The 26,538-nt window shown below is 42.6% G+C and overlaps 1 protein-coding gene across 11 annotated transcripts in view; it reads left to right on the plus strand.

Annotated features, from left to right (window-relative positions):
- The window catches only part of ANKIB1 (ankyrin repeat and IBR domain containing 1), a 176,113-nt gene that overhangs the window by 84,343 nt on the left and 65,232 nt on the right, over positions 1–26,538 (plus strand). For 9 of the 11 annotated variants that reach the window (XM_065583062.1, XM_065583066.1, XM_065583065.1 and 6 more), the window contains 2 exons: positions 18,868–19,050; positions 25,757–25,874. In XM_065583062.1, coding sequence (XP_065439134.1) covers positions 18,868–19,050; positions 25,757–25,874 — 301 coding nt within the window. Of the gene's footprint in view, positions 1–9,150; positions 9,172–18,867; positions 19,051–25,009; positions 25,114–25,756; positions 25,875–26,538 lie in introns of those variants that run through there. The other 2 variants (XM_065583072.1, XM_065583073.1) reach the window with 2 other exon arrangements.

Genomic DNA, 26,538 nt, shown 5'->3' on the forward strand with positions numbered 1-26,538 from the left:
GAGTGCTGGTACCTATGTGTACTCTATATGTAGGAATGCATGCATCCGAGTCCCAGAGATTCTTAATAAGCTGTGTCCATTGGGCAGTATATATACAGTCAATATCCTCGTACTCCAGACCAAAGGTATAAGAGACTGCAGGCTGATGCCTCTCCTTCTTACCACTGCATGGCCTCAGTCGGAATCCTTTGTCTACAGATTTCTCCAGCTTCTTTTTTTATAGCCTGTAAATAGATATCACAAATAGTTTTTAGGCTAGCATAGTTATATTTTTTTTATAGTATAGTTTATATATCTTGTTTTTCCCTTTGCTGGGAAGTCCTGCTCATAGTCTGGATCTATGCCCAGAGTTCAAGAATTGGGTCTCTTGCCCTTGTTCTTTCCGTGTGAGAGACTACCACCAACTTCTACTGTTTGGGTAAGATGCATATTTCCTCGAAGTGCGGCATCTTTTGCTCGTTTCCCCCCTCATCAGCTTTGGTTGAGGAAACACCCAGAAGGCTATGAGCCCTCACTCTGATCTGAGCCAGGGAAATCCACTATATGTCGGCCCCAACTGACAAGCAGCAGCCCTCTGGACATGAGCTTGAGAGCAGAGCCTAAAGCTGTAAAGCCCAAGGACCCATTTTCCAGTGCTTCACTTGAGAGTAAGGGGCACTGAGTCCAAAACCTCTTGTTCCTTTCGCTCTTAGCTCGCTAAGAGAGTTATTTCTCCATTTATATATGTGTACGTAGTTTTTAGTAGTTCTAGTATACTAGAAGTGTGATTCCATCCCAACCAGGGAATATACCCAGGATCCTGGGCTTCAAAAACAGTGTCTCCTGCTGCACTCCTTCTCCGTGACCAATGAGCACCAGTAGTACCTCTACTGTCTAGGTGGGGTGTATGTAGGCCTTGCTGGAGCCCTAGGCTAGGTCTACACTACGGCGGGGGGGTGGGGGTCAACCTAAGATACGCAACTTCAGCTACGTGACTAGCATAGCTGAAGTTGCGTATTTTGGTAGACTTACCTGGCTGTGAGGACGGTGGCTTCTGCCTCTTGCCGCGGTGGATTTCCGGAGTCGACGGCCGAGCCACTGGGGATCGATTTTATCGCGTCTATACTAGACGTGATAAATCGATCCCCGATAGATAGATCGCGATCCGGCGGGTAGTGAAGACGTGCCCCTAGGCATAACTAACTGGTTCACAGCCTTTGGTTCACAGAGTAGGCCTGCACATTCCTGACCAGAGAGAATGGTACAAGAACATCCAGATTCTCAAGTAAATACATAAACACATGGTACAGGAACACACCAACCTCTTGTAAGATAAGGATGGGACAACAGGCTAATGGATAAGGATGTTTTGTTTGAACTAGCAGGTACAAGGTGTAGGCTTGGTAACTAACCACGTCAGGAGCGTAATACGTAACTTATTTGTATCAGTGTATAAAAAGAGAAGTCATAGGAGGGGCACCTATATCCAGCTTAGGGGGCAGCATCCTGGTGTGCTGGATGACCTGGTACCATTGTCGCAGGCATACATTTGTTAGTGTACCTGTAACCACGGACCCAGGACACTAGTATGTTTCGTCAACAATAAACTCGGCTGAGTGCCTTCGCCACTGAACCGAGCCTGCGGTCTTTCTGGAGTAACATTGAGGTTTGCTGAATTAAGACTGCTCTCTGCTCATGCTGATAATGCCAGAGATCCAAGAACGGAAGCACTGAACAACTGTAACAGCTTAGCAGCCTTGACAATGTTGCAGCAGCAACGACATTCCACAGCGCTTAGCTCACTGTGCTGAGATGTGCGCTGCTGTTATCTGAAAGTTCCTGCCCAGGACCAAGGAAGCCTGTGAACTCTGTCTCCGTAAGCATCTCATGGAAGAGGCTATGTGACCCCAAGCACACTTGGATCCTGGCCCAGGAGGACTCCCTGTGCAGTAGCCACAACTTACCGCGAGCACCTCTCTAAGCACCACTTACGTTGCAGAACCGTTGATACTGAAGGACAAGGACAAGTCCTGGCATGAAAGCAAAAAACATTCTCAGTCACAAGAGCAGGTCCCCGCAGAGGACTGCTCATAAGTGCAGGATTCCCTCCCCGAATCGCGCCGTGCCAGGTTGGGTGAGACATCGTGCATGGCTCCTGCCAGGCTGGCACTGAAGACCCCCCTGGCTGGAGGGAAAAGCAGATGGGATCCGATGGCAAACCCAGTACCGAAACCTCCAGAATGCTCACTGATGCACATGACACCACCTGCTCCGACAGTGTCCTGCGGACCAGTTGACCCCACACTCTCCACCAGGTACCTCAGCCATCTCGATGGGTGCTCCATGGACCCCGGCCACATGGCAGAGGAGTTGATCCTCCCCTACCCACAGTCTCTGCTCCTCTGGGGCCCTCCACTCAGATGGGACATCCCCATGGCAGAGGTTGAACCCCTCTCCTCCTACCAGAGAAACTGCTCCTTTCACGCTGCACTGCAGCCTTCTGGTACCAGCGGTTATGCCATTGATAACACCATCTTCCGACTCTGAGGACTTCTCGGATGTGGAACTGCCATCTTCCCTGATGCCAGACCAGAGCCTGGATGTGTGAACCAGACCTCCCTAACTTCCAGACTGAGGCCTGGTGCCACTTTCCCATGGGGCCTGCCGCAACCGATAGACCCCTCCTTCTGGCCTTTGAGGACCAGAGACATCAAGAACCATCCCAGGCTTCATGCCAGGCATCCCCTGTACACCTGCCTGCCTTGTTGGTGTACGAGAAAGGGGAGGATATCGAGCTGGTACTGTCTGTTCCACCTGTCCCTACTAGAGCATCCTTGTTGCTGGACGAGGCGATCATCCCTCTCCCACTCTCTCAGCAGGATGATCACTGGCAATACCAGAACCTGCTATAAAGGGTGGCTGCGGACCTGCAGATTCCTTTGGGGGAAGTCCAGGACCAACAACATCAGCTGCTGGACATCCTCCAACCCCCAGGCCTCTCCAGGGTGGTGCTCGTCATGGAACTGGCCCCTGCAGTGTGGCACACACCTGCCTTATGTGCACCCACACCCAAGCGAGTGGAGGGATGGTACTTTGTGAGGAGTGAGGGGGGCCGAATTCCTACTCATCCACTCTTCCCCCAATTTCCTGGTTGTTCACATGACTCCTGAATGGGCAAGACAGCAACCACAAAACTCCACCCCCCTGATAAGGCGGCCAAGAGGCTGGACATGCTGGGCAGGAAGCTCTTTTAATCTGCAGGGCTGCAGTTCCATATTTCCAACTATCAGGTTCTGCTAGCCAAGTATGATTTTAACAACTACAACAGGCCAGCAGAGTTCCAGGATAAGCTTCCACTAGAATACTAGGAGCAGTTCTAGACGCTGGTGGATGAAGGGGGACTGGCAACCAAGGTTGCCTTCCAGGCAGCAGTGGATGCAGCCGACACTGCCTCTCAATCAGTAGCCACTGGTATAATCATACACAAGGACTCGTGGCTCCAATCCTCTGGCTTCCCCAGGGAGGTGCAAAATACGATCGAGGTCCTCTCCAGTGATGAGTCCAACCTCTTCAATGAAAAGATGGACAAGTCCCTGCGCTCTATCAAAGATTCGAGATCCATGCTACATTCCCTTGACAGTTACGCTCTGACCCTAGATACAGACACCAGAAACAACCCTTTTGCCTGCGGCCACACACATCTTACCCAACCTATTATCAGCACCTACAAGAGCTTCCACTTTGACGGCAGCAGTCTCAGAGGTCTCTATTCCCTACCTCCACCATGACCACCTCCTTGACCCTCTCCCAGCTGCAGGCCAAACGCCAATTTGCTATGCAAATAAAGACCTGTGAACGTCCTTCAATGTCACACCCCAGGTCATCTTCAGGTGCCATCTCACCCTATTTGCCCATTGTTGGGGCAAGACCACAATGGACAATTGGGTACTGGATATCATCCACCACAGATGCTTGATAGTTCCTCTCCTTCCCACCTCATCGCCATCCCACCAAATCCTCCTCCAACAAGAAGCAGGCATTCTACTCCTCATTCATCCTGCCCCAATACCGTGGGAGAGGCTTTTACTCACTGTACTTCCTCATCCCAAAGAAGGGCAGAGGATGCCACCCCATTCACAATCTTCATTTACTAAATATGTTTATCAGGAATCCAAATTCCAGATGGTGACGCTGGCATCGATCATCCTATCCCTCCTCGAGGGAGCATGGTTCACGGCTCTTGACATGAAAGATGCTTACTTCCACATGGACATCTACTCATCATACAGGAAGTTTCTCCATTTCCGGGTGGAACACCACAACTACCAATTTTGGGTCCTTCCATTCAGCATAGCAAAAGCACCAAGAGTGTTCACAAAGATCTTAACAGTGGCAGTGGCCCAGATGTGATGTCTAGGCCACGCAGTATTTCCCTACGTGGCAGGGCGACGCCTCACCACCACTGGTTGCTCCAAGAATTAGCGCTTGTCAGCTGTGGAGCGCCCTCGATGCATGGTGTCTCGCCCGTCGCCTGCTCCGCTGCTTTGGGAACCACATTGCTCCCTGCTCGGCGGTGTCCGCTTCAGGACACTGCTCTCCGGCAGTACCCACTACTCCAGTCTCACTCCCTTCCGGAGTGTGTGTGTGTGTGTGTGTGTGTGTGTGTGTGTTAACAGCAGTCCTTCAGCTTGCACCTGCCTCGGTGGCCAACCACAACCCCAAAGTCTAGCCTCTTCTCTCAGGAACCAGTTGCAGTCTATCTCGGCTCCACTTCTCTGTGGCCAGGTGCAGTGCCAGGGGGGAAAGGGGGCACCCAGGCCCACCTGCTACTCTGGGTCCTGACCCAGGGACCCTCTAGCAGCAGCCTCTCTCTGCCCTCCTTTGCTCCCCTCTTGTCTGCCTATTTTCCCTGGGCCACTTCCCCTTTGGCCCCGTGCACCTTCTCGACCCTTTGTAGCAGGGGTCGCAGCCTGGCAGGCATCTGGGCAGGAGCTCTCCCCTGCTCCCCCGAGCCTGCCCAGCACTGCTCTGTCCAAGGTGCTACCTCCTTATCTCCAGAGCCCGTCCTCCTCCCTTGCTAGTCAGGGAGAGACTGCCTTCTCCTTAGCTAGGCAGCCTTTATATATGGCCCAGCCTGGCCCTGATTGGCTGCCTCTTTCTTGGCCCCGATTGGCTCTCCACAGGCCTTTGCTGATAGGCTGCTGGTCTGCGCAGCGCCTCTAGCCTGTTCCAGCCCTTTTTCTCTGGAGTGGGTCAGCAACCCCACTACACCCTACCTTAACGACTGGCTCCTCGTGTCACAATTTCAACAGGAAGTGCTCTCCGCAATCCACTGTGTTCTTGGCCTCCTGGCATTCCTGGGTATTTGTGTCAACAAAGACAGTCTTTTTTGACACCCACACGGACAATATACTTCATAGGGGCAAGGCTGGACTCAATCGCAGCATGAGCCTTCGTCCCAGCAGACCGCTTCACATTGATGAACACCCTCGTCTCGTGCCTTCACCTCAAACCCCACAGCACAGTCCAATAATGCCTCTCCCTTTTAAGTCATATGGTGGCCTGCACTCAAATGACACCGCATGGATGGCTCCACATGCGCTGTCTACAAGTTTGGCTTCTCTCCACCTACGAGCCCAGCAGAGACCATATCCCATGCCTGTGTTGACCTCCCTCATCTGGTGGTCAGATCCATTCCAGATCATGATTGGTACCTCCTTCAACTCCTCCACACCACAGGCCACTATCAAGACAGATACTTTCCTCGTGGAGTGGGGAGCCCACTTAGGCCATCATACAGCGCACACCAGTCTGCACATAAACATATTAGAACTCAGGGCAGTCCGTCTCACATGCAAGGCCTTCCTCCCGCTCATATGGTCCCTTCAGATTCAGCTTCTCTGACAATATTACTGCTGTGGCATAAATCAACAAACAGGGTGGAGCTGGGTCCCTCCCTTTGCTCCGAATCTATTCGGCTCTGGAACTGGTGCATCAGGAACCAGGTCATGCTTGAGGCCACGCACCAGGCCCCAAAATTCCCTAGACGACATGCTCAGCAAAGCTGTATACCTCAACCACAAGTGGGAGCTACACGATACCATGCTCCACAACCTCTTCGCATGGTGTGGCACCTCCCGGTGGAACGTTTGTCTCTCAAGGGCTTCAGAAAGTCCCCCTCTATTGCTCCAGCAGAGTTCTAGGCAAGGGCTCTCAAGGCAACACTCGCCTCTCCTGGACGGGCGACCTATTATGGCTTTCACTCCATTCCCCTCCTGCCGCAGGTTCTCCGCAAGATTCACCGGGACAAGACCACTGTCATCCTCACAGCACCCTACTGTCCCTGGAAGTTCTGGTTCACCCACCACCAGTCTGTCTCTGCATGCTCCCAGATCTCCTCACACAAGGTCAGGGATGACTCCATCATCCCAATCCAGACCCTCTTTATATCACAGTCTGGTATTTGGATGGGCATCAAGTGTAGACTGTGCATGCTCCGCCCCGGTTCGGCAAATCCTCACCCAAAGTAGGAGGGAATCCACAAGAACGTGCTGCTGCACTAAATGGAGATGGTTCCTAGATGCTTCCATCACCACCACCGCTCCAGGGACACAGTGACCATCCTGGACTATTTCCTTGCCCTTAAAATGTAAGTACTGGCTCTCAACTCTATTTGAGTGCATCTGGCAGCACTTAGCACCTTTCTCCCACAATGGATGGCATATCCGTCTTTACACACCCTATCACTGTGCACTTAAAGAAGGGCTTGATCAACACCTTTCCATTGATTGGTGAAGCCCATGCCCCCATGGGACCGTAACCTCATTCTTTCTGCCCTCATGAGACCACCCTTTGAACCAATGGCAACATGTTCTCTATGCAAATGGCATTCTTATTTGCCATTACCTCGGCCAGACATGTCAGTAAGCTTGCTGCCATGATGCCAGATCCGCCCCCTCCCCCGCCCGCGCCACATTATATTTAACAAGGAGAAGGTGTCCAAATTCCACCTCAGTCAATCCATCCACTTGCCTGTGTTCTACCCAAAGCCTCACACCTCTCCCGCCGACAGAACTCTGTACTTCCTTGGCATCTGTGCCCAAGCGTTCTACCTCCATAGGACTTGTCTCTTTTGGAAGTCACCTAAACTTTTTGTTGCCTTCGTTGAACGGTCAAAGTGACAAGCCGTCTCGTCCCAACAAATTGCTAAATGGGTGTCAGGGTGCATCCTTAAATGCTACAAATACTCCAACCTACCTCCTCCTGGCGGAGTCACAACGCATTCTACATGGGTGAAGGCTGCCTCCTCAGCCTCTCTGGCGGATGTGCCATGGCAGGACATCTGCCGAGTCGCGACATGATGCTCTGTCCGCACATTTACAGCACACTACTCCATAACGTATGCAGCCGTGGGTGATGCCTTATTGTAGATGGCAGTTACATTGGCATCCTCATACCCACTTCTGCACTGATCACTGCTTGCAAGTCACCCACGTGTGGAATACACATAGGGAGGGACCATCACTCGAAGAAGAGGAGGAGGAGGTTACTTACCTCTAACTGGAGATTCTTGAGATGTGTAGTTCCTATCTGTATTCCACTACCTGCCCTTTTTCCCTTCTGCTTCAGACTAGAGGATGCAATGTTAAGAGGAGAAAGTGGAGTGGTGTCGACCTATGCTACCTCTTATACCCTTGGCTGGGAGCACAAGGAGACACACTACACACTTGCAGGTCTACAGACACTACTAGGAAATACTTCTGGACTCAGGTGCATGGCACTCATGCACACCCATATGTGAAATACAGATAGGGGCCACACATCTCGAAGAACCTCCAGTTACAGGTAAGTAACCGCCTCTTCCCGGATCTTCTAACTTAGGAAGACTGCAAAATCAGACACCCCTATTCAGATCCACTTCACAGTGTGGTGTTTGAAATGGCATCAGATCTAGAATGTTCATGTTCGGAAGCCGTCCAAACCATTCTTACTCAAAGTAGGAAAGATTCAACTAGGAACTGCTGCCTAGCTAAATGGAGACATTTTTCTACCTGGGCACAGCACAATCAGTGTTCCTCAGGCTCTGCAGATCTTCAGTCACATTAGATTATCTTCTGTCATTGAAGAACTCGGGTCTTTTCATCAGTTCACTGTGGGTCCATCTCGCCACAATTTCCTGCCTTCCTCCAGTAAATGGGTGTTCAATTTTTACTTGCTCAACAACAGGTAGATTAATGAAGGGCTTAGTCAGAATCTTTCCACCAGTGGTCAGGCCTACACCTCAATGGAACCTCAGTCTCATCCTGACAATACTCACTAGACCACCATTTGAATCTTTGGCAACACGCTCCATGCCCCCCCCTTCCCCTTCAATGAAAGTTGCATTTTTAGTTGCTATTATTTCTTCCTGAAACCCCAGGCTTCTGTTGAAGAGAAAAGACTTTATTCCTTGGATTGCAGACATGCCCCAGCATTCTACCTGCAAAGGACCAAATGAATTAGAAAATGATTAAGACTGTTTCTCACTATAGCAGAAAGGTTGCAAAGACAAGCAATATCTTCTCAGACAATCTCTAAATGGACTTTGATTGAATCATTATGTGTTACCAATTAACATATGTCCCTCCCCCAGGTGGTGTGAGAGCAAACTCCACAAGAGCATAAGCTACTTCTACAGCGTCTCTACAGGAGGTACTCCTATTAGACTTATTCAGAGTAGCTACCTGGAGGTCCAGTCACATGTTCACAAAACATTATGTGCTAGTTTGGGCCTCCGCTGTGGATGCAGTGATGGGGACTGCAGTTCTTCAAACATCTTTGTCGCTGGCATCTTCGCGCCATCCTCTGGTCTGAGTACTGCTTGTCAGAAACAGACGTGTGGAATACACGTAGGGACCAGCGCTCAAAGAAGAAAGGGAAGTTCTTCATGATGTGTGGTCCCTGTCTGTATTCCACTATCTGCTCTATGTCCCCTCTGCCTTGGATCGTATTCGATTTGCTGTAAAAAGAGGAACTGGAGAGGCGTTAGCCCACATTGGCTCTTATACCTTTGGTCTGGAGCATGAGAAAAGCAACTGTGCATGTGAAGGCCAATCGATGCCGCTTGTTAAGAATCTCCAGACTGACACCCATGCGTACCCACGTATGGAATACAGATAGGGACCACATATCTCAAAGAACTTCCAGTTACAGGTAAGTAACCTCCATTTACAAATGCCTTAACAAAAGCAAACTAGTAGGCATGGGATTAAAAGTAAAGAAAAATATCCATCAATAATAAAATGTAAACAGAAGTCAACCATAGCAAGAATATTACTATGGCGGGTATTGATAGCCTAGCTGGAGCTTTTAATTGTAATCTATAAAATAAGGAGGATTATAAATCTTATTTCTTGAAAATTTGGTTGCTTGATTAAAGCTGGGCTTTGAGCAGAACTTTCTCAGGCCAGCCTGAGACTAGTATGAACTGCCCCAGGAATCCTCACAAACCTCAGCACCTTCGTTCCAAGTGCAAGGTGCCTTTCATTAACCTTGCCATGTCTAACATAGATACGCATATTTAAAATAAAAATCATGACCTTACCAAAACAAGATACTCCATTGCATGCACTTCTCCCCTGGAGAAGAGGATGAGACAACAAAGAACATATGACAGATGTGTAGCCATGTTGCTTAATGTAGCTCTGGAAGCTGCTCACATACCTCAAAGATGGGCACAGTATAAAGACCTGTGTAAACTAAAACATCTGCATGCTCGCTCTTAAAGTCTGTGACATGACTCATCGGATTGCATCCAGTCACTGTTTCTGCTAGAACCTTATGTTGTTGCTTTTATCATCATTGTATTATTGTAGTGCCTGGGAGCCCTAGTCATGGATCACCTCTCTATGCAAGTGGCATTCTTATTTGCCGTCACTTGGCCAGCCGCATCAGGGAGCTTGCTGTCATGATGCTAGACTCTCTCCTTCACCTACCCCCTCCACGGGATATTTAACAAGGTTCCAGTAAAATAGCTTTCCCTGTGAACGAAGCCATGCTGGAGCCAGCTGTTTTTTAGAATTGCCTGTAAACCATTACCAATATTTGTGATGCTATAGAACTAAATACACCTCTACCCCGATATAACGCTGTCCTTGGGAGCCAACAAATCTTACTGCGTTACAGGTGAAACCGCGTTCTATCGAACTTGCTTTGATCCGCCGGAGTGCGCAGCCCTTCCCCCTCCCTCCCCCCCGGAGCACTGCTTTACCGCGTTATATCCAAATTCATGTTATATTGGGCCGCGTTATATAGGAGTAGAGGTGTAATAAGAATGATGCTGCAGCTGGTCACAATAGCATAATTAACCTTTAATGTGGAAGTTTCAGTTTAACGTGAGTTTTAAACTTTTGTGAAAATCATTATTAGTTACTTTTATAAATATCTAACACACCTCTTGTGTGTGTGAGACAAAAAATACTTTATATAGGCCAGTGTTAATGAGAAAAATTGAATCTGGTATTTCCTATTGGGCATTTTAGTATTACTTATTTACCTCCTCCTTTCCTCTTAAAAGACCATTTAGTGAGACCATGTTTTATACTTATTTCTTCTTTCTGTTTCCCTAGTAGTTATTATTTTCTCTTCCTTTCTCAGACTTATTTATCTGGCTGGTCTTCTCCTCTCTTCATTGTATTATTTAGATCTCTCCTAGGCTCTATCTTTAATTTATTGTTATCAATGTGTCACAAGTATTTGTAATCCTATGTATGGGCTGGAAATAAAGGGGATCTGAGGATGTTTTTTATAATAAGGTCTAGAAACCTATAATATATTTTAAGTTTATATATCACCCAAAAATGAATAGCACTCAAGTAGCAGCCTGAGCAGTTGTAACTTAATGGATTGTGATTCCAGTTTTATGTTATCCAATTGTCACCATAGGTCAGTTCTTTCTGAACAGGGGCTCCGCCCTTAGGGTGTTGAGCACTCTGGCCTCAATCCAGCAAAGCACATGAACACATGCTTAATTTTAAGTATATGAGCAGTCTCATCAAAGTGACTTCATTGAAGTCAATGAGATTATTCATGTAATTAAAGTTAAGCCTGTGCTTAAATGCTTTACAGGCATTTCCTGGTGGTTAATTACCAGCTGGTGTTCACTCAGACCCATAAACACCCAGACATTAATTGTCTGGAAGTGCTTGATTCAAAGGTCATTTGTTACTATTATAAATCATGACAGGTGTTTTTTTTTTTTTTAAATAAACATTGAAGTAATTGCCTTTCTATGTCTAGAAATTTTAAAAGATGAACTGCACATTGCTATGGATACAGTTCCAGTCTTTTCCTGGCAGCTAAAGACCAGCAGAAAGCAAGAATCATAGACTGTTAGGGTTGGAAGAGACCTCGGGACGTCATCTAGTTCAACCCCTGCTCAAAGCAGGACCAATCCCCAACCAAATCATCCCAGCCAGGGCTTTGGATCTCTAAGGATGGAGATTCTACCACTTCCCTAGGTAACCCATTATAGTGCTTCACCACCCTTCTAGTGAAATAGTTTTTCCTAATATCCAACCTAGACCTCCCCCACTGCAACTTGAGACCATTGCTCCTTGTTCTGTCATCTGCCACAGCTGAGAACAGCCTAGCTCCATCCTCTTTGGAACCCCCCTTCGGGTAGTTGAAGGCTACTATCTAATCCCCCCTCACTCTTCTCTTCTGCAGACTAAATAAACCCAATTCCCTCAGCTTCTCCTCATAAATCATATGTCCCAGCCCCCTAATCATTTTCGTTGCCCTCCGTTGGACTCTCTTCAATTTGTCCACATCCTTTCTGTAGTGGAGGGCCCAAAACTGGATATAGTACTGGATACAGTGGCCTCACCAGTGCTGAATAGAGTGAATAATCACTTCCCTCGATCTGCTGGCAATGTTCCTACTAATGCAGCCAATATGCCATTAGCCTTCTTGGCAACAAGGGCACGATATTGACTCATATCCAGCTTCTCGTCCACTGTAATCCCCAGGTCTTTTTCTGAAGAACTGCCACTTAGCCAGTCGGTCCCCAACCTGTAGCAGTGCATGGGATTCTTCCATCTTAAGTGCAGGCACTTTTGTCCTTGTTGAACCTCATCAGATTTCTTTTAGCCCAATCCTCCAATTTGTCTAGGTCACCCTGGACCCTATCCCTACCCTCCAGCATACCTACCTCTCCTCCCAGCTTAGTGTCATGCGCAAACTTGCTGAGGGTACAATCCATCCCATCATCCAGATCATTAATGAAGATGTTGAACAAAACTGGCCCTAGGACAGACCCCTGGGGCACTCCGCTTGATACCAGGTGCCAACTAGACATTGAGCCATTGATCACTATCTGTTGAGCCCGACTATCTAGCCAGCTTTCTAGCCACCTTATAGTCCATTCATCCAATCCATACTTTTTTAACGTTCTGGCAAAAATAAAGCACATCCACCACTTTCCCTATATCCACAGAACCAGTTATCTCATCATAGAAGGCAATCAGGTTGGTCAAGCATCATTTGCCCTTGGTGAATCCATGTTGCCTGTTCCTGATCACCTTCCTCTCCTCCAAGTGCTTCAAAATGGATTCCTTGAGGACCTGCTCCATGATTTTTCCAGGGACTGAGAAATATGGGCACTATATTTGCCTTTTTCCAATCGGCCAGGATCTCCCCTGTTCGCCAAGAGTTTTCAAAGATAATGGCTTCAAAGAAACTTCATTCTTCCCCTCCCATTAGGTTTATAAATATTTTTAAGCATAAAGAGGTGTCAGGAATTTGTTAATCTTGTAACAAAGCCAAAAACATGCAAGACTTCTTTAGATTCAGAAAGAATTTTGCTGTCTCTAAAGTTTTATCTGCCCAAAATAAAGCTTGTGTTTTTTATAGTGCTTCCCTAAACAAATAAAGACCACTAGAAAAATATTTTTTTATTGGTTTGAATCTAGGGACTTGCTCTTGTTTGGAAGATTAACTGTTTGGTTCTTTTAAGAAACATAATTTTAATGTTTTCCACAAAAAGCGGACTCGCTGAATTATCATATAAACTTCACTTTTTACTAGCAAAAGCTTAGGATAAATACAAGCCTGAACTGTAAAATTGCAGGTATTGGAGTCTCTATTTAACAAAGAAATAATCCATATTGATAAATCAGTAGTAATATTTGTTTTTGGATTCAAAACAAGTAAGAAATATATTTGCATATCTTCTTTTAGCTTTATCATACCACATTATTGATAATGAGATGCTAGAAAATTCAGAACACTTACCTTGTTTTATATTTTGCATTTTCATTTTTCATTCCAAATAACTCTACCTTGTGGAGGCCACAAATGCAGTTTAATACCAACCAATAGTTTGGTTTCTGTAAGTCAAATATTAATATTGTTCCATACGTTGTGTACAGGGACGGGCTGCCTTAAAGTTGCAGGTAAATTTTTCTTCTTAGAAACCTACTGTGCCCCCTGTTTTACAAACTCCACCTTAATTCCCAGGCTTCAGACAATATAATCTGGTCACACTAAAAGTAACTGAAAAATATTTTTCAGAAATGCGGTTGAAAGATAAACCTCTCAGCAATATTTGTGATGTTGACTGTGCAAATTAATAAATAATATTTACCACTTCCATAGTATTTAGACTGTAAGCTCTTTGATGTATTCTGTGTCTGTATAGCGCCTAGCCTGGTCCATGACGGGCTTCTCCCCACTATGACAACGATGATTATTACTATAATAATAATATTTTCATATTTTCATCCATAGATTTCAAATCCCTTTGTAAAGGTGAGGTAACCAGTGTTCTTGTTTTATAAATTAGGTAACTGAGGCATGGAAGGATTATAAGATCTTGATCCTGCTCCTATTCAAGCCAATGGAAAAACTCCCATTGCTTGGCTGGTGCAGGATCAAGCCCTAAGTAATTTAACCAAGGTCACACAGCATGAAAATGGCAGAGACAAATGCAGAACATAAGAATGGCCATACTGGGTCAGACCAAAGGTCCATCTAGCCCAGTATCCTGTCTTCCGACAGTGGCCAATGCCAGGTGCAGGTAATCATCAAGTGATCCATCCCATCGCTCATTCCCAGCTTCTGGCAAACAGGCTTCGGACACCATCCATGACCATCCTGGCTAATAGCCATTGATAGACCTATCCTCCATGAATTTATCTAGTTCTTTTTTGAACCCTGTTATAGTCTTGGCCTTCACAACATCCTCTGGCAAAGAGTTCCACAGGTTGACTGTGCATCGTGTGAAGAAACATTTCCTTATGTTTGCTTTAAACCTACTGCCTATTCATTTTATTTGGTGACCCCTAGTTCTCCTGTTAGGAGGAATAAATAACATTTCCTTATTTACTTTCTTCACATCGGTCATGATTTTATAGATCTCTATCATATCCCTCCTTAGTCATCTCTTCTACAAGCTGAAAAGTCCCAATCTTATTAATCTCTCCTCATACGGAAGCTGTTCCATACCCCTAGTCATTTTATTGCCCTTTTCTGAACCTTTTCCAATTCTAATATATCTTTTTTGAGATAGGGCAACCAGATCTGCATGCAATATTCAAGATGTGGCCGTACCAAGGATTTATATAGAGACAATATGATATTTTCTGTCTTATTATCTATCACTTTCTTAATAATTTCCAACATTGTGTTCGCTTTTTTGACTGCTGCTGCACAGTGAGTAGATGTTTTCAGAGAACTATCCACAACGACTCCAAGATTTTTCTTGAGTGGTAACAGCTAATTTAGACCCCGTCATTTTATGAGTATAGTTGAGATTGTTTTCCAATGTGCTTTACTTTGCATTTATCAACGTTGAATTTCATCTGCCATTTTGTTGCCCAGTCACCCAGTTTTGTGAGATCCCTTTCTAGCTCTTCGCAGTCTGCTTTGGACTTAACTATCTTGAGTAGTTTTGTATCATCTGCAAATTTGGCCACTTCACTGTTTAACACCTTTTTCCAGATCATTTATGAATATGTTGAATAGTACTGGTCCCAGTACAGACCCCTAGGAGACACCACTATTTACCTCTATCCATTCTGAAAACTGACCATTTATTCCTCCCTTTGTTCCCTATTTTAACCAGCTACTGATCCACAAGATGACCTTCCCTCTTATCTCATGACAGCTTACTTTGCTTAAGAGCCTTTGGTGATGGACCTTGTCAAAGGCTTTCTGAAAATCTAAGTACACTATATCCACTGGATCCCCCTTGTCCACATGCTTATTGACCCCCTCAAAGAATTTTAGTAGATTGGTGAGGCATGATTTCCCATTAAAAAAACCATGTTGACTCTTCCCCAACAAATTATGTTCATCTATTTGTCTGGTCATTCTGTTCTTTACTATAATTTCAACAAGTTTGCCTGGTACTGAAGTCTTTACAGGCTTTCTGGCCTGTAATTGCCGGGATCACCTTTGGAGCCTTTTTTAAAAATTGGCGTCACATTAGCTATCCTCCAGTCATTTGGTACAGAAGCTGATTTAAATTATAGATTGCAAACCACAGTTAGTAGTTCTGCAATTTCACCTTTGAGTTTCTTCAGAACTCTTGGGGTATACCATCTGGTCCAGGTGATTTATTGCTGTTTAATTTATCAATTTGTTCCAAAACCTCCTCTAATGACATCTTAATCTGGGACAGTTCCTCAGATTTGTCACCTAAAAATGGCTCCAGTTTGGGAATCTCCCTCACATCCTCAGCTGTGAAGACGGATGCAAAGCCTTCATTTAGTTTCTCCGCAGTGGCCTTATCATCCTTGAGTGTTCATTTAGCATCTTGATCGTCCAGTGGCCCCACTGGTTGTTTAGCAGGCTTCCTGCTTCTTATGTATTTAAACATTTTTTTACTATTACTTTTTGATTCTTTGGCCAGCTGTTCTTCAAATTCTTTTTTGGGCTTCCTAATTATATTTTTACACTTCATTTCCCAGAGTTTATGCTCCTTTCTATTTTCCTCACTGGGATTTAATTTCCACTTTTTAAAGGATGCTTTTTTGCCTCTCACTGCTTCTTTGACTTTGTTGTTTAGCCACGGTGGCACTTCTTTGGTTTTCACGCTGTTTTTTAATTTGGAGTGTACATTTAAGTTGAGCCTCTATTATGGTGTCTTTAAATAGTTTCCATGCAGCTTGCAGGGATTTCATTTTTGGAACTGTATCTTTTAATTTCTGTTGAACTAACTTCCTCATTTTTGTGTAGTCCCCCTTTCTGAAATTAAATGTTACCAGATTTGGCTCCTGTAGTGTTTTCCCCTCCATAGGGATGTTAAATTTAATTATGGTCACTATTACCAAGCGGCCCAGCTATATTCACCTCTTGGACCAGATCCTGTGCTCCACTTAGGACTAAATCAGGAATTGACTCTCCTCTTGTGAGTTCCAGGACTAGCAGCTCCAAGAAGCAGTCATTTAAGGTGTCAAGAAACTTTATCTCTGCATCCTGTCCAGAGATGACATGTACCCAGTCAATATGGGGATAGTTGAAATCCCCCATTATTACTGAGTTTTTTAATTTTATAGCCTCTCTAATCTCCCTGAGCACTTCACAGTCACTATCGCCATACTGGTCAGGTGGTTGGTAATATATCCCTACTGCTATGTTCTTCTTATTCAAGCATGCAGTTACTGTCCATGAAAATTCTGTGGTACAGTTGGGTTCATTTAAGATTTTTACTTCATTTAATTCTGTGCTTTCTTTCACATGTCGTGCTGGTGGAGGAGTGACACTATCTGTTCTGTCCTTCTGATATGTTTTGTACCCTGGTATTACTGTGTCACACTGATTATCCTCATTCCACCAAGTTTATGTAATGCCTCTTATATCAATATCCTCATTTAATATGAGGCACTCTAGTTCACCCATCTTATTATTTAGATTTCTAGCATTTGTACATAAGCACTTTAAAAAATTGCCACATTTTAGCTGTCTGACATGACATGATGTAATTGAATGGGACTCTTTTTTCATTTGACTGTTTCTCATCAGATCCTACATGTATTTTATCACCTTCCATCCTCTCCTCCTTCCATCCTCTCCTCCTTACTAGGACATAGAGAATCTCCATTAATAGATCCTACCTTAAGTGATGTCTCTGTCCAAACCACATGCTCCTCCGCACCTGTTGGCTTTCCCCTAGCCCTTAGTTTTAAAACTGCTCTATGATCTTTTTAATTTTGGGTCACCAAACCCAGGCCTTTTGACTTTGCCAGTTTAAAAGACTGCTTGCTTAGAGGAAGAATTTTTTTTTTAAATGATGGATTAATCTGGTAATTCTGCTTAGTTTGATAGGACATATATTTATTAGAGATATTAGAAATGGAATTCTATTCACTAAACTTATTGCAGCACAGCAAGAAAGGCTAGCATAAAAAAAGGAAACAAGATATGCAACAAAATTGATAATGTGAAGAATACATTGTGCTTTTATTTAAATAAGTTGCCCTTTATCTATTGTGAGCCACTCTAAAGTCCTCTAAAACATACTCTTCTATAGATTTTAGTGTGTTCTTATGTTTGCCAGTCCACAAGTAACGATAATAATAATACCTAGCTCTTAAATAGTGCTTTTCATTAGTAGCTCTCAAAGTGCTGTACAAGGTTAGTCTCTGAAAAGAAAGTAACAAAACATAAATTATGGTGATTTTAAGAAGGAGATTTTTACTTGTTGCCCTTGCAATTTTAAACAATCAACCTTATGATACTGTTTGAGAGATACTAAATGGGATTTCCGGTTGGTATATTTTAAAGCTGGAACATTAAACATTTAAAAATCACTTTTTACTGTGTCACATACATGTTAACGTTTAAAACCACATATAATACTATATTAATCCTTAGCTCATTGGCCTGTACTGAGATGTGCTATACCACTGGAGCTGTTCTGCTGTCTTTTATTTAGTGTCTTATATCAACAATATCTGAGCACTTTTTGTTATGCAAATGCCTGACTAGCTATTTCCTGGTTTTAAAGGGAGTTTCTGGGGCTGCTGTAGTGAAGACAAGGGAGAGTCTGTTGCCTCTTAGAAAAATAATTATATTGCAACTCATGTGTGATAGTCCATGCCAATGCAACCTGCCTCCCAGTACTGGGAACCTACCACCCCGTTGTCTGCACTCCGACTGTGTCACATATCTCTTAAGTGCTGGGTCCTACCCTACCCACCTCATGCATGAAAGCATCAGAGGAAGGTAAATGGAGGTGTGGATTTTTTGATATATAACCAAAATTGGCGCCATGCTGAAGAAGAGACTAATAGGGGAGATAATCTAGTTGGTGACTGTAAGGTTTGTTTCCCATTGAGAAGATGTTGGGTTCTGGTAACGTTTTTGGAGGGAAGCCAATGAGGAGTGTAAAGGGGTGGAGAGCTCATGTAAGGGCAGAGCTAGAGAAAGTAATCTTGATTCCTTTTCCACCCCTTAGATTTCTCAAGATAAATACTACTGTTCTTCCGGTTTGAAGGGTAAAACATCATTTTATCACCACGTCAAAGCTAATCAGTTTTCTCTTAATTTGATTTGTGACAGGCATTATACAAAAGCTGCATTATAAAATTTCAAGAAGTGGGGTGGGGCTTATTTACCATTTGCTGATGTGATCACTTGCTAATTTAAAAATTAAACTGCAGTGCAGCTGGCTAACCAAGACATACTTGATGCCCAAGTACCAGTCAAAATTACTAGAAATCATTCTGTAACATGTGTTTTAACTTATTTCTTAATAAAGAATGTATTCTGTAATCCCTTTGCATTTATGCAAGCTTCCTTTTGTATACTTTACATACTAGTCCATATTTGATCCCTGTTTATTAATGTTAGACATCTTTCAGAGTCAGTAATTGATAGGTGTTGATTTTTGATTTTTGCTTTTAGCTTCTGGTAAAACATGGTGGAGACTTGTTTGCGGAAAATGAAAATAAAGATACTCCCTGTGACTGTGCTGAGAAGCAGCACCATAAAGACTTGGCCCTCAACCTGGAATCTCAAATGGTATTCTCACGGGATCCTGAAGCTGAAAGCATTGAAGCTGAATATGCTGCTTTAGACAAAAGAGAGGTGAAGTGAAACTTTTAATTATGTGTACTTTATGGTTTTATAAATCTGCATATGTAGCAACACTTTGTGATAGAGGCAAAAATATCTTAAGCATGAACTTAACTCTAGGCACACTTTTAGATCCACTGATCAGTGGCACTATGCACATGCTTAAAGTTAAGCACACTGCGGAAGAGCAGTAGTGATTCCATAGTTAAGATTGAACAGAGCTTTCTGTTTGAAGTATTTCAGAGAGCTCTAAAGTACATACGCAATGCAGGTTGTCTTGGAAAATTGCTGTGCCACATTAAAGCTGGGGGTAGAGTTAGTGGTGCAAATTTGGGGTCATTTGGTCAAGTAAGTTGGGAGATAAAGCCTTCCAAAAATGATCAACTTCTAAAATTTTCAGTTTCTTATGATTTTTTTGCCCAAAGATATGGGGGGGAAATATAAGAAGGATCCACAGCATATTTCCTCTAATCTCAACTAGCAAATACCACCAAGAAGCATCTGCAAAGTGAAATATTTCAAAATATAGTAATTTTTCTTTCTGGTTCTAGAGGGTTGTGCCTTGAACTGCCGTAAACCAGATCTTGTACAGATGCAGGAAAGCATGTAATTTTCATGTCCATTTTTAAAAGTGCTCTAGAATTCGTAGGCACATTCAGTTTAGATTGAAATTTGTTTTTGGAGTAAATTAGGTATGTTTTGGTTAGGGGTTTCTCATTTTAAAATTGCCTTCCAATCATGACCTGCTTTTTAATAAAGTGCTCTAAAATGCACATGCAGAGCCAGATCAGCTTGAATGTTGCATTGTCAGTAGAGTGACCCAGGTAAGTAAGAGGTAGTAGTGCAGTCTTGGAGTGGCTTGATTAAGGGATTTACAAGATACACCCCCCCCCCCCTCAATTCCCTTCTCTCCCAAAATGAGTTGATTGTAGTGTGGTTCCATGTATCACTGATGAGAGGAAGATAAGGAGTGCAGGCAAAGCTGCAAGGGTGGAACACCATGCCAGTTTCATGGCACTTTTTCAAAAGAGCTCTAAAATTCACAGGCTAAGTCAGATCAACTTGGAATTTGGTATGCCAGTTGAAGACCTTGGATACAGTTTGTGGGGTAAATTTGAGTAATTTGGTCTCAGGTTTCCGAAATGACAGGCTTTTATTTTTCAGAATGCTTCAAAATGCACCTGCATATGCAGATTGCCTTGGAAATAGCTATGCTACATCAAGATCCAGATTAGACTTTGTGGGATCATTTAGTCAGGGAGTTTCTAATATAAAGGCCCACTCGTGACCTACTTTTAATTATCAAAATGCTCTGGAATGCACATGCAGAGACTGATTGGCCTGGACATTTCTCTGCCAAGAGAGAGACCAGGGTAAAGACACTAGTGAAAAATTGGGATTATTTGGTCCACGCATTCCCGTGATACAGCTCCCCTACATCTTTCTTTTCAAAGTGTTCTAAAATCATGTGTGTAAGTAGATTGCCTTGAAAATAGCTATGCCACATCAGAGTCCAGAATAGATTGTGGGTTGCAAATTAAGGATCATCTGGCCAAGAATTCCCAAAATAAAATCCTTTCCCCAGATGGTCTGGTTTTAATTTTCTAAGTGCTCCAGAAGCAGGCGCACAGCACAGGAACTGAAGTGGTAACTGAAAACAGGAATGCTCAGTGTATGCCATGGGCACACAGTGCTGACACTAGATTAGGGGGTTAGGAATAGACTTGCTCAGTGCATGCCACAAGCACTCAGCTCTGTGTAGAAGCTGAGGATAAGCAGGCTTTCTTAGCGCGGGCCGCAACTGCACAGCACTGAGACCAGAGGTTTAGGGAAATTGCTCTGGCTCAGGCTGCTGAAGGAAGGGCTCAGTGAGTGAGAAAATCTGTAAGCAACCCATTCACCAACTTAAAAACCCTTTGCATATCTCTTACAAGAAGGTTAGCATTTCTGGAAAAAAACAAAATATAAACTATGGAAAACCATGAATTATAGTGTTAAGGTAAGACTTCCCACACAACCTTCCTGGATGAAGATGGCAATAAAACTGGGAGTGCAACAATATCTTAGCCCTCCCTAACCAATGCTGCCATTTTATCTGTGCCCAGTTCAACTCGAAATCAGCACTCTTATTCATATAGTCCAGTGGACCTGCACTGAGATCTGTGCAGCATCTTTGATGCAAGGGAGTACTTGTTGCTGGCTGACAGAGGGCAGAAAAGTACTTTATATTCCCAGTTCCTATTGCCATCCCCGTGTGGGCAGAATTAAGTGTTCTTACATTATAGTAACAATATCTTAATTTCAAATGGTTGTAGCCAATTCATGTCATTGTTCATATTCAGATGTCATCAAGGAATTATAAGGAATGCTTACATTTAGAATTGAACCATTTGCAATGAAGAAAATAAACAATTTGCAAAGCTTAAAAAAAGTCATAAGAATGTATCATTTCTAATTGCTAAGGGGCAGAGCAAAAGCTTTCCACCTTTAAATAAGATGGGAGTCAGTAGTGACTCTACAACTTTTGCAAGTGTTTCCTTACTTTGAATATTTTTCTCAAGAATATTTCCTATGTAACTGTTTCTAATAGAAATAATTGTTTAACATGAGTTCATTCTAGAATCTTGTTTTCCATTGGTACTGGTTGAAATGCACATTCTTCTGAAGAGACACTTCCGTTTTAATTTTGTCTTTTTAACAGGGCAGGATTTATGATTTAAATCTGAGTTTGCAATTAAAATATGTATAGCAAATGCAATGTCATGATAGTTTAATTAAATGTGTTCCTACAGAACACACTATAGAATAGGAATATTAAACATTTACAAAACAAGATATAAACTTAAGAACTATGTCTCTGTGTAAAACACTGAGACACAAAACTTTATGACCAGAGTCTGTTCTTTTATCATTGTGGTTAGGTGAAACAAAAAGTGTCAAAATGGCATATGTCTGTGTTGGTTTTTTAAATAGAAATCAGGTCAGGGGAAAATTCCAAAAGATTTCCCTTGCCTCTAATTTTGTATTTTTATTTCATTAATTAAAACAACCCACAATAAAAGAATTTGAGCGAACATTGCCTATATGTATAATGTGTAAGAATATAAGAAATATTTCTCTCTCAAAATGTATTAAAGGTGAAGCTAGGCTAGCAGTAACCCAAATAATATACATTGTAATTTAATCTTTTTAACTAACTATTTTTGCATCAATTTTGATGGTTTCACATTCATAGTTCTCTGGTTCACTGCTTATTCCTAAAATAGAAGTAGGTTCATCTTTGTAGTATAGCCCCAGGAGGTAAAAGGCACTTTCATTTTAACCCCGTGCTGCAATGTATTCAGTATATGCTAAGGAACACCTGGGAATAAGCAGAAATTCAGAGCAGATCATCCAGAACAGTTTTAGTTCTCTACCAGACACACAGAGCTTTATATTGCACAATAACAAAACAATCGTTTTCTTCAGATATTTAATTTATATTTGGAATGGATCTGTTCAGTTCCAGTTGAAAGCCATTTAGCAAATATTATAAGCACAACTTTAGTGTTTATATTTAAGAAAGTGAAAGATGCGTTTGCATTTTTAAAATAACCCACTTAAAATTAGTACATGGAGATAGAAATATCATTTTTAAATAGGAAGAGAAGCCGAAAGTACAGCTGACTTTAATGTCTCCAAATCTGTATATTCCATATGTGCACTTGAGTGGTAGATGCAGTATCAGATAATTTTTGAAAATATATAGCCCCAATTTACAAAAAGGATGATAATTACATAAAGTAAATTTGGCATCACTTGGTTACCATCTTAATTGCACAAAAAGGAATTGTTTTGTCTTCTCAGTTTTTAACAGTATATTAAAAATAGAAAAATCACTTTAATTTTAAATGAACTGATAAAATAAAACCTCTGTGCAAATGCTAAGATATTAATAAACACTTTAACATAGTTTCAAGTAGCAATTTGATAATAAAAGAATTGATGGTATCTTTGCTTTTTGTATCTGGCTCAGAATGTTAGAGGTAAAATAAAGGGGAGGTGTGCATGTGTGTGCTCAGATGTGTGTGTAAAAGGAGGAGTATATAGAAAATATTACATGAATTAAAGATAGTGGAAAACTGTTATTCCATGGGTTGAAAAAGTGACAGAACATAGAACATCCCAAAGTTACAGTATAGTTTAAAGGTCTGGAGATCTTTGTTAAACTCAAAGTGCAAGTTTTTCAGTATAGACCTCAATTATAATCTAAGGGTTTCCGCAGATGGAATGAGTTGAAGGAGTTCTTCTGTGCACTTAAGGTTTGATCCAAAGTTCATTGTAATCATGGGTGTCTTTCCATTGACTTCAATATGCTTTGGATCTGGGCCTATATGAGTTATTCAGATATGAGCTACACATACATCTGAGGTCATAGAAAATATTTTTTGAATTACTTTGAGAAACAGTACGTGTTCATATAATTAAAGAACGGATTATCTTGCCAAAGAGGGCATATTTAAAATTTTCTGCATGTGTGCAACATTACCATTACCATTTCTAGACTCCTGACTGCTTAACTTTGTCTCCTTAATGTTTTTTTATGGATTAATATATTACTTTGTGAACAAAATATATGTATTTTTAAAACACGGTTGTAAGGACTATTTCCCATATTGCTTTAAAGAGCAAATTAAAATTCTTAAAACTAGAGAATCTAAAAATGCTCTCTGGGGCTTGTGTGGAACGTTCCAACTGAGATAGTATAACACTTACTACTCAGACGAGATAAGTGCCAGTATTGAACATAGAAACAACCAATTAAACATAACTTAGAGTAATTGTGCACTTCAGATTGAAATGTTAGTTCCTTGAATATACATTTATGTTGCAGATATCATTAAGAAATATCTTTCCCTTATAGATTCTGTCTTTAAAAGGTGGTGGTTGTCATGCTGATGAAGCTAATTTATATTCTTTCAATGATAATTCAAACTACAGTTCAGATAAAGTCCAGAGGGTTTAGTCATTGTCCCAATTTTTTAGAGCACATCCATGCAAATGTAATCACTTGAGCACCCAGCTGTTTGTATCCCTGACAATTTGACATGTTTTCATAAATTATCTTTTTTGTAAGAAATTAAATAGGTCAATCAAATTCTAGAAGGCTGTCAAGCAGACGACCCAGATTTACTTTAGCAGGGACCGTTAAGGATCAGAATGTTCTTAGTCCCACCATAGGTGTGCACCAACAGGAAGGCACAAGGAAACTCTCCCCAGTTTTGTGCAGTCTACATAAGGAAATGCAGGAACCACTTCCATCATGCTTTCCAAAGGACAAAGAAGAGGCAGGGCTCTGGGTCCACTTCTTCTGTTCACACTAGTCTGGGGGATTGTCTAGTACCAGAAAGTAGAGCAGGCTCTACCATCAATTGATGCTAGTTTATGTTGCTGATGGATCCTACTGCTTGTGGGTAATTACTGGAGTTTGTTTATTAGATGTATTTTTGAGAGTTTATTGTGGATGCCCAGTGTGTGAGATGGACTCTTTTATTTACTGTAGTGTAAATGTGAATTATAAAAAACTATTTAAAAGGCCAGTATATCATTTTCTCAGTCCCTTGCTTCTCACCTGGATGGTGTCTGCATGGGTGTATAAGACTTAGTATAGACTTTATTTTTTCCTGTGTTATTTTTAAGGAGTAAGGATGCAGCTCTCATATCTTGGCCATAGGAGCTGGACTGTGACCTCAGAGTTGCTGCCTTTTTGCCTTTCCACCTGACCCTATTGCTAACACTGTAAGAGAAGATGCCACCCTGAAACCAGCAGGGGGATTGAAACTGGTTCTCACCATTTAAGCTGCTCATGTCCGTGGCCACTGCTGCCCAAACTGCACAGTTGAACTTCTGTACTTGCGATGGATCAGCCTCCTATAGCTGTATGCTCAGACCACTCAACCAATCAATTACCTCCATTCCCACTTCTGACTAGGTGCGTGCTGCCTCACGTGGCCTGCAGTCTGACGCCAGCCAATTATACCTTCCCTTTCTTTCTATCCAAGTCTTCAGCATTCCTGCCCCCAGGATAATGCCAAGGTAATGGCCCTCAGCACATATGAGGTCAGTAAAAAGTCATCCAGCTGCTACCTGTGTTTGCATTTTTGCCAGGCCAAGCAATATCTTACTTCAGATAATCCTGGGTCTAGCATTCTTTTCTTATCCATCCCTCAGAAATAGATTTTGAATGGCTCCAGAATTCTAGTGGCTACCTAATGAGTTAACTTTTCCAATAAGAATTATTTGGATTTCCTGTCTTCAGCCATATCACCAGCTGGATTCCATGCAAACCTAGTAATTTAGATTCTTTTCTTTTTTTTAACCATTTGACATAGTTAGACCATCTCAATGACTGAACTCTAGAAATATCAGAGAACTGTAGATATATCTTCTTTTGGCTTTGAAATATGTAAAATTGATGCACTATAAATGAACATCACCAGATTACAGTGTCTTCGTATAATTTGATATAGTTGTCAGTCTGCACAGTCATGAGTCAAACTAAAGAATTCTTCCCCAACTTACCTATCAAGAGGGTAGTTCCTCTGTCTGCCGTTTGAGATAATTGTTAGGTAGTAGAAATGTTTAAATTGTTGTTGCCAGTTAATGCAAAATTATTGGTTCACTGGAAAAATCTCTACTTCTGAAGAGCTAACCTGTCTTTTTCTTTTCCTTTTCAAAGCCATATGAGGGACTAAGACTTCAGGATTTGCGAAGGCTAAAGGATATGCTGATAGTGGAATCTGCAGACATGCTTCAAGCCCCACTGTTTACTGCAGAAGCTCTGCTTCGGGCACATGGTAATCAAAAACTAAAAAAGCATTCAGACAGTTTTAGAAATTGTCTCCGCAAAATAAGTCATGTTCATGAGGGTTTTTTCTTTTCTTTTTTTTTGAGCTATAATTGAAAGAAAAAGAGAAAATAATTAACAAAATATGTATTCTTTTTCGAGTATATTCCCACTCTTGGGATAGTTTATACCTATCCTATCTCATAGGACTGGAAGGGACCCGAAAGGTCATCAAGTCCAACCCCCTGCCTTTACCAGCAGGACCAAGTACTGATTTTGCCCCAGATCCCTAAGTGGCCCCCTCAAGGATTGAACTCACAACCCTGGGTTTAGCAGGCCAATGCTCAAACCATTGAGCTATTCCCAAGCAGTATCTTACAGTGGAAAGAGGGAGTAGAGTCCTAATTAAACAATGACTGAAGCACCACGCTGCCAAGCAGTGCTTCAGACCTGGATGGCAGATACTGTGCATAATGCCTTGTAAAAGTGTGAATTGGACTTCGTGTAGCAGCCCAGCATATCTCAGTGAGGGGGATACATTTAATGAATGTTATAGATATAGCAACCACTTTAGCAGAATGGGCTCTAAAAGGAACAGGAGAAGAGAGTGAAGCTTCTCTACAATGTTCCCCAACACACCATCTGATCCGCCTAGAGAGATACTGCGCTGAAAT

The sequence above is a fragment of the Chrysemys picta genome, chromosome 2, assembly GCF_011386835.1.
Source record: "Chrysemys picta bellii isolate R12L10 chromosome 2, ASM1138683v2, whole genome shotgun sequence".
In the NCBI taxonomy this organism is placed as follows: Eukaryota; Metazoa; Chordata; order Testudines; family Emydidae; genus Chrysemys; species Chrysemys picta.